Source organism: Empidonax traillii, unplaced genomic scaffold (genome assembly GCF_003031625.1).
Source record: "Empidonax traillii isolate 1590-97213 ecotype Southwest subspecies unplaced genomic scaffold, ASM303162v1 scaffold1142:size416873, whole genome shotgun sequence".
Taxonomy (NCBI): Eukaryota; Metazoa; Chordata; class Aves; order Passeriformes; family Tyrannidae; genus Empidonax; species Empidonax traillii.
In genome coordinates this window covers 158,539-169,974 of record NW_020956335.1, presented here as the reverse complement: position 1 = coordinate 169,974, position 11,436 = coordinate 158,539, and the positions used below count along the sequence as shown (strand labels likewise).

General features: G+C 45.9%; 1 protein-coding gene across 1 annotated transcript in view; it reads left to right on the top strand.

The window, feature by feature from the left end:
• The window catches only part of MED13L (mediator complex subunit 13 like), a 161,851-nt gene that overhangs the window by 15,021 nt on the left and 135,394 nt on the right, over positions 1 to 11,436 (top strand). The window contains exon 2 of the mRNA XM_027905327.1: positions 4,323 to 4,560. Coding sequence (XP_027761128.1) covers positions 4,323 to 4,560 — 238 coding nt within the window. The remainder of the gene's footprint in view (positions 1 to 4,322; positions 4,561 to 11,436) is intronic.

The window sequence follows — 11,436 nt, the reverse complement described above, 5'->3', positions numbered from 1 at the left end:
TTTTCTTGCCAGGCTTCTTAGTTTTAAGAACATTGTAGCAACTGTACTAAGCCAAGACTGTGCATATGGGAAGGGATGCAAGGAACACAGATTACATCACCTGGCAAGGGTTCTGCTTTGTTCTGCATTCATCTCTGACCAGTTGTGAGCTAAACAGCATGTTCACAGTTTTGTCCTTGGGTTGGCAATCTTGGGTTCTGTCTCAGTGAGTATTTCAGGCTGCTGTGAAACCAGTCCTTGTTACGGGGAGCAGCTCTGCCTCCCCTGACCTGCTTTGCTGTCCTCACCCTTGCTGGCAGAGTGTCTCGGTGGCTGTTGGGTGAATCAGGTGTGGGGACTGATCTGAGTGGGGGGAAAAAGTCGTTTAATGCAGCACTTCTGATTTTGAGTCAGCTGGGCTAGGAATGAGTCTGTGCAGCAGCAGCCCCGGGGAGAGAGAAGCAGCCGAGGGAGGCAGGGAGGGCAGCTCTGCTGTGGCACCCGTGTGTGCTGGGGTTGTTGGAGGAGTGACTGACACTCTGTGTGCAGTGCTGGGGTTGTTGTTGGTGTGCACTGACACTCTGTGTGCAGTGCTGGGGTTGTTGGGATTGGAGCTGTCCCTGGCAGGGACATCCCATCCTGTGTCTGCCTGGGGACTCTGTGGCTGCAGGGTGAGCTCTCGGGTGCTGAGCACGTAAATGTTTGTCTTTCTCTTTGTTTCTCATCTTTAAGTTGGTGAACTGGGAGGTGGGCAGGGTGGATGGGATGAGGAGGAGCTGCAGTGTTTGCCCAGCCTGTGCTCGGTGCAGGTGAAGCACAAATGGAACCACGCTGAGCTGTTCAGAACAGTCCCCAGAGCCAGGGGACAGTGGCTGTCCTGTCTTACAGACCCTGCTGCTGATGGAGGCCTCTTCAAACTGGGGATGTTTGTTTGTTTAAAGAAATTATTTCCAATAAAACTCCATGTGGATGAGGATGTTCTCCCTATAGTGTGTTAAATGCTTTACCCAGAACATCTGTAGAGGTGTAGAAGATGTGGAAGTGCTCAGGGTGCAGTCCTCTCTTTGGATTCCTTCTGCATCCCAGTCTCCTTCTGAATGAAGTTTTATTAACATGGGGACACAATCTAGAAGTTCTGAGGGATTACTCTTGATGTTTATCTATTAAAAATTTAAGCAGAAGCAAACATATCCAAATACAGCACTGAGCTGCATCTCTGCCAGTTTGGGAAACCATGTGTGAGATGTCATTTCATGCTGCTGCAGTCCAAACCCCCAGGACTCCTCTTTTCCTGCTCTCAGGAGCCACTTGCTGTGTGAGTGGGCACTGGTGGTCCAGGTTGGCTCTAGTCCTTCCTCACAATCTATGGAATTAGGCCCTCCAGAAGTTGGTTAGTGCAGAAGTAACTTGGATGCAGCTCTGCTGGTTTCTCTGTGCTTCTCTTGCCCCTGTTTCCTCCCTCCACAGTGGGCTGTTGGGGTGACACCTCTGAGCTGGCAGGAGGCTGCAGGAGCTGCTGTGCTGCTGGGAACAGCTGAGCTCTGCTTTCTGCTCTGTGGATCGGGCTGTTGGCTGACATCCTTTGTTCAGTTGGGGTTTTTTGGTTTGGGTTTCTGTCATCTTCCTGTTCCATATTCTTGGTGACTTACCACGTGTTCCTGGTTGGTTATGACGTGAACATTCAACATTTTTTCCCCAGGTTGCCTGTGCTGGCACTAGTTTTTGGTGTTTCTTGATTGTTGTTGTATTCATTACAGCGTTTGACAAACTCTGCACCTTCCTTTCCCAAGCTGTAGCTGGAGACACATGCAGAACAGATGTAGATGTTTTGGAGGAGCACGTGGAAGTGCTTTCTCTTATCAGACTGTGTTATGTGTGAGGTATTCCAGCTCTACACAGCATTCCACTGGGGAAAAATAATTTATCCTTCCCTTTTGCCTCTTCCTCCTGCTCTCCCGTGCCCTCTTTATGCCAGGAATGTGGCACGTGGCTGTGCCTCTGGCCCAGTCGGGACTCTCTGTCCTGATTTTCTGTTCCACAGTTCCCCAATCCTGTGGATGGCTGAGCATTCCTGTGTGAGTGCAGGAGCAGCAGTGCTGGCCCTGGGAAGCCTCCAGCAGGGATAATCCAGGCCTGGCTGTGATTCCACTGCTGGTGGGGTCCTGGCAGGACACAAAATGGTTGTGGAGCCGAAGGTGCCTGGTGGTTTGGGGGCCTGCAAACAGTCAAATGAATTTCAGTGTTGTACAGAGTTCCCCTTCCCAGTGGAGGGCAGTTCCTGTGTGCTGGTGAGGCCCTTGGGAGCAAAACAGGCCACGTGAATTGTCAGTGTTTGGGGGAAATGGTCCTTGAGGCGCAGCCACAGGAGCTGTAGCCACGGGCCAGATCCCTGCTGGGCCAGGCACAGGCGTGGGGTGAGGTGGGACTGTGTCAGAGGATGCGTTTATAAGATCAGAGAAATATAAGGATGTTTTCCCTCGTGTTGTTGCTATGATGAATGTCATCTTCAGCTCCTCCAGTTACCCAGCCCACTGCCAGTTGTTGAGGTGGAGAAAAGTACTTTTTAGAGTTCAAACTTGTTAAAGGAACTGAGTTTGTGGACTGGAAAAGGGAAATCCTTCTGTGTGTGCCGTGGGGATTGGGTTCTGGAGGAGGGGTTAAACGTCCTCGTGCAGATGATGGGTATGGGAGGAATACATGATCTGCAACTCTTTGGTTTTCTTTACTCATAAAAATCCAGTCCCACAGCTGGTGTTCCCTTCCCCTGCAATAGCTGCTGCTGTCAGAGGTGTGGATGTGCAGTGGGGTTTGTGCAGCTCTGACCAGCTGGCTTTCCCTGCGGTGCCACTCCAGAGCCCGGCACTCCGGCTGCTCCCGAGCAGCCAGGGCAAGGTGTGAACGCTGGAAATGAGGCAGTGCAGGGAATAACAGCACTGGGAGTGTGGAAAACATGGCTTAGAGAGCAGAGAACAAGCCCAGTGTGAGCACAGTGTGCACACACCGCTTTGTGTGAGAGCAGCTCCAGCCAGACTGTCCTGGGGGTGCTCCCAGGGCAGGAGAGGGGGAGAGAAAGGAGGAGGCAGCGCCAGTCGTGGGGCAAACCGGGAGTGGAGGACAGTCAGAGAATCCTGGAATATCCTGAGCTGGGAAGGACCCCCAAGGATCATCCAGTCCAGCTCCTGGCCCTGCCCAGGACACCCCAACAATCCCCCCTGTCCCTGAGAGCGTTGTCCAAACTTCCCTGAGCTCTGTCAGCCCTGGGGCTGTGACAGTGCCCACAGAAAACCTTTCCCGAATATCTGGGTACCAAACCTGTGACATCCCCAGGGGAAAGAGGAGCTGTTTTCTCTGTGGCTTCCAAGTGCCCGTTTTTGGGCTGGCACTGAGCTCTCACGTGGGGAATGAGCCTCGTTCCCCCTCCCTGTTTGCTGGGTTGTTCCCTTTCTGATTTGTAACGTTACAATGAAATAACAGTAAGGGTAGCAGTGAATGAATCTGCTGGGAACCAGTCAAGCTGTGGTGAAAAACCTTAATGCAGCCAGGTTTCTTCTGTATTGTCTCTACATGTTTGGTTTTTTTTTCTCACTGAAGGGGAATAAAGGAAAATATGGTGTAGAAGGAGTTAAGAGAACAATAATAATAATAATAATAATAATAGATGAGTTGACTTAAGTGCTAAGTTAGATTAACTAAATTTAAATAAAAATAATTTTCATTTATAATATTATAAAACGTAATATATAATAATAAATAAAATGCTTATATAATTAATTATATATTAAGTAATATATTTCTGTATATGTAATGTATTAATGTATCATGTCAACATATTAGTTATATCAGTAATTAAAAGTTATGTATCATATAAACGTATTTTATTAGAAATTTCTATAAGTATTATATAATTATGACCTATTATTAATCAATATAATTAATTAATAATTGTTTGCATTAAAATATTATTACTACAATAGTTAATTATAGGAATGTTATTACTATATAATACTATATAGTATTAATATATTATATATATTCTTAATATCACTAATATATTAATACATTATATTTTAATATATTAATATTTTATATATTGTTAGCATGTTTATTATATATTTATATATGTAACATACAAAATATATATATTACATAGTATAATTAATGATTATATATAATATGCAAATAATGATAGAAAATAAATATAAACCACATAATAGTATAAAATATATATAATAAATTAAAATTAATCAGAATTAACCAATGAAAATGAAGCGAACCAGTCCTACGAACATTACCAAAATTCTGAAATAAAGTGATTTTTTTTTTTTCTCCTTTTCCCCCCCCAGGCTGAACTGACGGGCATCAAATGGCGTAGGTACAACTTTGAGGGCCACGGGGACTGCGGCCCCATCATCTCAGCGCCGGCCCAGGATGACCCCATCCTGCTCAGCTTCATCCGCTGCCTGCAGGCCAACCTGCTGTGCGTGTGGCGCCGCGACGTCAAACCCGACTGCAAGGAGCTCTGGATATTCTGGTGGGGGGACGAGCCCAACCTGGTGGACGTCATCCATCGAGAGCTGCACAGTGAGTCGCTCTGGCCTCGCCTCTCCCTTTGTTTCTGTGTTTTTCCAGTGGAAAGAGAACTTGTCCTTAGGGCTTTGACTTGTGATTTTGTCACAATTTGTGGTGTAAGACCTCTAGGGGAAAAAAAGGTGTAAATCTGACTTTTTTGCTGCGAGTGATCTGCAGATAAAATGCAAAAGCCTGAACTGGCAAGAGGGCACAGCCTTGAGCTGCGCCAGGGGAGAGCCAGGTTGGACACTGGGAAGTTCTTCCCAGAGAGAGTGACCAGACACTGGAAGGGGCTGCCCAGGCAGGGCTGGAGTCACCGTCCCTGGGGGTGTTTAGGGACAGGCTGAGTGTGGCCTCAGTGCCACGGGCTGGGTTGGGTCACAGGTTGGACTGGATGATCTCAGAGGGCTTTTCCAACCTGGTTGATCCCGGGATTCTGTGACCTGTGGTCAACATCACGACTTAGATTTCTGTGAGCCCTCAGGTGCACTGTAAAAATTGAATAAATTCTAGTTCAAATGGTAATTAATTACGGTGATAAACACCCCCAACTCTGGCATAAGGTAAGAGCTGATGGCATAAACCACCTTTACAGAGAGCCAGGGGAACTGCAAGGCACCCCAGGTCAATCTGCAAGGTCAGAACTGCCCACCTTGGTCATGCTGCAGGACCTGAGTGCAAACTGAGGCAAATTACAGCAAGTGAGAGTCTTACAAGGCAGGAAGGGGCAGGCAGGTCAAAGTGCCAATGATAAGTTTGTGATTAAAAGCTTTATGCAACTGGGATTGTCCTCAGTGTCTCCAGAACTTGTAGCCTTCAAATGATCACAGCTTTATTTGTTGTGATCCTTTTTGGGTTGACTATGTCCAGTGTGTATTAATTTACCTTCAGTGGTGTGTTGTTGCTGAGACAAAACCTAGTTTGCCTGAAAATGCTGACTTTTACGAGGTGTTTTATTAAGCTGTGTGAGCTTTACCTCTTATTTTCACCTCGTGTCTTGGATGAAAACAACTAAAGTTCTCCAATTCTGGACTAATAATAGGAATTAGAAGTACAACCAAATTAATTATAAGGATCAGGTCCTAGTTTCTTGCAATACATTTTGACCCTGGTGGCCTTTAGGCCTTCTGGTGACTTGGTGATAAAATTACAAAGTGATAAAAGTACGTAAAATACCGTATTTATCAGGTGTTTTCTGGCTGCCCCTTGTCTCCCCACCTGCACTCTTCGGTCCTGGGTTATGATACGTGATTTTTTTTTTAACCATGGCTTTATTCTGAGCTCCATTACACACTCCCTGCCCTGACTGGGACTGTTCCTTGGGCAGCAGTGCCTGTGAAATCACAGACAGGAGCCCTGAGTGTGCCTGGGTGTGTTCCACGCAGGTAGCTCCGGATCATGCATAATTGAGGAGATGGCTCACAAGTGCTGCACTGAGCCCTTCCACTGGTGTTAATTTTTTATGAGGCACCTGTTTTGAATGAAGGAATGGGTAATATTTCTCCTTGCCCCGCAGAGCTTCAATAATATATGCCTTTCTCTTTGTGGAATGTAGTTAATTTAATATTTCAAATGCAGGGACTTAAGTGTCATTTTATTTGAGGGGAGTTGCAGGCAGTGGCTTCTGTATCTGCTGTAAATTGATGTAGCTTGTTTAGATCTGACATCTTGGCTACAACAACATAATCCTTCTTCCAGTGGCAGCGGTATGGAGAAGCATTTAGATGTGTGGAGAGCCCAAGTGCAGAGTGGGGCAGAGCACAGCAAGCAAAGAATGGCGTCACTGTGGCACGCTTCTCACCTGGCCCAAAATGTCACAGAACCACAGAATGAAGGCTGGAAAAGTGTCATTGAGTCCAACCTGGGACTGGGAGTTGCAGAGCCAGAAGGTCCCCCCTGAGCCTCCTTTTCTCCAGGCTGAGCCCCCCCAGCTCCCTCAGCCGCTCCTGCTGCTCCAGCCCCTTCCCAGCTCCGTTCCCTTCCCTGCACACGCTCCAGCCCCTCCGTGTCCCTGTGATGGGCACGGAACTGCACACAGGGCTGGGGGTGCTGCAGCGACTTTTAAATGGAATTAAATCTGAAATGTGGCTGCCAGAGCTGTGTTTTCCACCGTGCCACAGGCAGCATCATCACAGCGATAAAAGCCACGTGAGCAGAGCGTGTGACAGCACTGCAGCCACAGGTGCTGGGGAGGGGCTGCCCCGGTGCAGCAGTGCCCTCATTGCAGCGCCCTGTCCCGTTAAAAATGCCTGGAAAACAAAGATTCACCTGGGGGATGTGAGGAGACGGAGCTGAGTTTGGAGATGGCAAAAGGAGGACCTTGTGTAACTCGTTCAGGGGAGTGAAGTAGGTGGTGACTGAAAGGAGGGTAAATCTGCTCCTGCTCTCAGGCCCTGTGAGGATTTGGGAAATCATCTCCTTTTCTACTCCTTCCCACTGCAGGTTTTGGAATTATTTTGTAAAGTGTGTAAATCATGCAGGGATTTACTCGTCCTGTATTAAAAGCAGATTGAGAGGCTTGTAGTGACTTATCAGATAATGGCTCAAAGTGATGTAAATTGTGTAAGTGCTACAGGTTTTACTGCTGATAGGGCTGCCGTGCTCTTTTCAGTGCATTCTTGGGAGTACAAACATCAGCACTGACAAAATATTGAACATCAAATTCTGGCAGAACAAGGCATTTATACCCATTGATTCCTGGGACAAAGGACAGTGTCTGTGTTCGCTGCTTCATGCAGCAGCAAGGCAGAAGGAATAAGGTTGTTTTGCTTTTATTGTATAAACAGACCACAATACCGAAATATTTGATAGTTGGAATTGGCTTCCTGAAAATATAAAGGACTTTTTTCAATACAAGCAGAAAACAGGGAGGTTCCTGAGGCAGTTCCCCTGCCTGTGGTGACGTGGGGCTTGTTTTGGGATAGCCTGGTCAGGGAATGAGCTGCTTTGGCTTCAAAGGTTGTTCCTCAGGCTGGGCTGTCCCTGGGACTTAGTTCCGTGGCCAGAGCTTTGTTGTGGGGTTGGACTCACATGTTTAGGAGCTCAAGTCCCAGGAATCTGCTGCTGCAAATCCAAGTGGAAGAGCAGAGCCTGTCCAGAGCCTGAACGGCTTCTGAGATGTCTCAGCTTTAGGGAAGAGCAGCTGGTTTATAAGGTCGTGAATTCTCACCAAGAGTGATGTTTTGGATTTCTCTTTTCCTGCCTAGGACTTGTGCCTGGAAAGTGAAATTTTCATTAGGGTAAGAAAAATTTAGGAATAAATTTGAATAATTTAGTTTTAAACACTATATTTTGGTCATTCAAGTGTAAATGATAATAATTGATTATTTTTTTTTTTAATAACAGAGTCATTCAAATAATATTGTCTGATATCCAGTGCTTTCAGTAAACAGATGAAGAGCCCAAACTGAGAGTTTTCTTTCAGAAGCACTTTAAGAAAGTTTTTTCATAATAACTCCCTGAATTGCTTTCTCTTTACAACATTCAAGATTTGGTAAACAACAATCTGCCTTTAATAAAAGAATTTCAAATAGTCCCGGGGAAAACAACTTAGTGGTTATAAACAGGAGGTACAAGGAGCAGTTGTTTATGTAGCAGCTTTCCAAAACTGTGTGGATAATTAAATGCTGTCACGGGAGATGAAATAAAAACAATGATTTGCAGAGCAGTTGTGGATCAGTGGAATAGCTGGAGCAGCCAGGCAGCTGTGAGCTCCAGAGGTGGGTCCTGCACAGGCTCCTGCATTTCTTCCTTGGCCCTGTTGGGCTGGTTCTCACTGGGCTGGGGTTTAAAATGTGAAGAGAGATCAGAGGTCTTTGTTCTGTCCCAAGAGAAAAAAGCTGAGTGGGCACCAAGTGGGAGAAAAAATAGAGTGACTTTACGAGCTTGAAAAAGTTGGGAGTGTCTCAGTTTGTGGAAGTTTTGTTGTCTCCAGGGCAGGTGCTGTTCCGTGGTCCTGCTGCCTGCAGAGAGGGGGTGTTACAGCAACTGGACCTTTGCCCATAAACCTGTTTTCTTTGGTAAATCCCACAGCAGAAACGGGAGGAGGAGGGGAGGTTGTGTCTCCCTGTTCTTTGACAGGAATGTTGTAGATGTGCAGGTTGCAGAGCTCTCACTTGCATTTGGTGACTGAAAACCATCTGGAGCAGCACAGAGACTTCCTACTGAACTCTTGGGTTCTCCTTCTCCCACCCCTGCCCCGTGTTTCCCACGTGGATTAGGGACAGGGGAGATCTGTTCCTTAGTTCCTTACTTGCCCTATTTGTCTTTTTAGAGAGTTCTTTCCTCTGACACTTTGAACAACTCCAGCAGTTGGACTCTGATCCTCGTGGGTCCCTTTCAGCTCAGAACATTCTGGGATTCTTTTCCTGGTGGTTTTGTCTATAAACTTGTCATCTGCACGTTGGGTTTGTGGGAATACTCAGCTTTGTCTGCTGCATCTGTGGTACAGAATGCTGGAATTCCTTGGAATAATGCAGGGATTATGGTGTGCACCACTGCTGAGGGGGGAGTTGGGGTTACCCTGGAGGTGGGCTCTGGAAAGCTGTCAAGATGTGAGACAGGATCTTGAAAATGATAAGATTCCAGGTGTTTGATAATTCCTTAAATAAAACTGCAGTCTTCTGTCAGCTTAGTAGCTTGTTTGCCTGAAATCACTGATTCTGGAAGGTATTTGAGATTTCCATCTGGAAATCCACTTGGATTTGCAGCATCTGCACTTGATCCATTAATTGCTGGAGCTGCTTCATCCCTCCCCAAAAAAAGATATTAATACACTTTCAGCTGCCCTGCCTGTAGAACATGAGGATTCTGAGGGAAACTCTTATGCAGAACAGATTATCTTGAATCAGTTAGGTCAGTCTTTCCTGAAAGATTGCTGCACGTGATCCTCCCAGCTTGGCGAGGTGAAAAAATGCCGCTGCAATTGGAGCTGGGACAGGAAAAACGCGGAGCTTCGGCTCGTTCCTGTTTATGAATTCTTGGCATATCAGGCTGACCCAGTCAATCCCCATGTGCTGATAAAAGGGAAGAGGGGAAAATGCTGCCTGTGGGAAGGGCTTTGTGCGAGGGGTCCACGTTACCCCTCGTGCTTGGGGCTCTCTTGCTGTTGTTTCTCCACCCGAAAATCGCCGGTGGGTAAATCTTCACCTGCAGGGAACCAGAACATCCCAGCTCTGTTCTCCAGGGTGTTTCCTGAGGGGAATAACTTCCCCCAGACCTCAGTTTAGGTGGTTTTTATTACCACTAGGTAGGGTTTTGGATGCTGACTTGGTAACTGCTGGATTTCAGAGTTTAATTTATCAGTCGTGCCGCCTCAGTTAAGTCAATGTTTAACCTGTAAGTGTTCGCTGGTTGGTGTTTTTCAGTATTTATTGGGGATTAAAAGAAAAACAACGGAAAGCTTGATAGTTTCTGCTGATATAAAGGATAATAGAGGAGTGAAAACCCTACTTTGTATTTCAGTTTAAGAGTGTATTTAAGGTCGTTTCGAGGTGCTGTTTTATTTCTGCAGTCGTGAGGAACTGGGAGCTCTGTCAGGAATCACAGGGTATGTTCTAAGCTGCTTTGCAGTGACATATGTTAATTATTGAATGAGAAGACGTTCCTGTCTGTTGGAACATGTTTTAAGTGTGTGAAGCAATGCATGAAATGAAGAATAAGCCCCCCCTTTCCTGTAAAATGAATGGGATATAACTCCACCAACCCCATAACCAGGGTTACTGAGAGTAAGAGCAGCCGATGAGTGGAAAAGCAGTTTAGGCACAAGGAATCAAAGGAACCTCACAGGAGCCCAAATGCAAGTATTTTTGAAGGCTTTCAGTTGGAAAAGCAGCTCTGAATATCAAGCAGCTGAGCACCACTTATTAATAATTTGAAGTGAAATCTGAAAATGGTTAATTGCCGGTTCTCCAGCGCCGAGTGGAATTAACAAGTAGGTTCAGATGACACAAGACTTTATTGGAATATTAAGTTACTGAAAAGTCTTGTTTCTGGCTTGATTATTTTCAATAAGACAAGTCATTTGCATTTTCTTAATTGCCTGGCAGAGATTATTCCCAAAGACATGAAAACAAAGTTAAACTTTTCCATCCTCTGGGCCGGAGGATGGGATTGAAAAGTGAATTCATCCTCTCTCAGCTGGCAGAATTGTGCCGTGACCCTTCTATCTGACACTGTTAATTGGTGGCCAGTGATTGCCAGTCGAAGTTCAGCTCAGACAAAATAAACTTTTTTCTTTTAAGGAGGCATATTAAATGAGGTTATTATGCCATCATTTGGGATTAAGGAATTGCTTCATGGGAAAATGCCAACTCCTTTTATACACGCGGGGTTGACAAGAGCCTTATTGTGTCTGGGCGAGATGTCTTCATTTTGTCTTGCTTGCTTTCAAAAATAAAGTGTTCTTCCCACCACTGCAGCTCCTCCTGCTGCTTTAGAGTTGGTTTATGGTTGTGGACAGCAAAGGCAGGAGTTGTTTATTGCAGGTAATTAGGATGGAGCGTCCCCTTTGGAATTCTGCCTGCACTTACCTTTCCTGGGCTCCCCTTTGCCTCGGTGGTTTTCCCTCCTGGTGAACAGTGAATCTCAGTGTTCAGGGCAGGATCAAAGGAGGATGTGTGGCATTCAGGAATTCATTACCAATTCTGGTCAGAAATGGACTTCACTGATCCCTCTGGGTCCCTCCCAGCTCAGGATATTCCACGGGCCATTCCCACGTGCTGCATTTCCCCCTTTCCACGATCTAAGGCTAAAAAGTCACCAAAAAAATTCTGACCTCGACCAAAGGGCCCTGTGTAAAATAGCCTAACGCTTTCTAATATTTTATTCTATTTGTGTCATTTAAGAATTAACATCTTAATTTTTTTCCTGTCTGGGAATTTGGAGTTT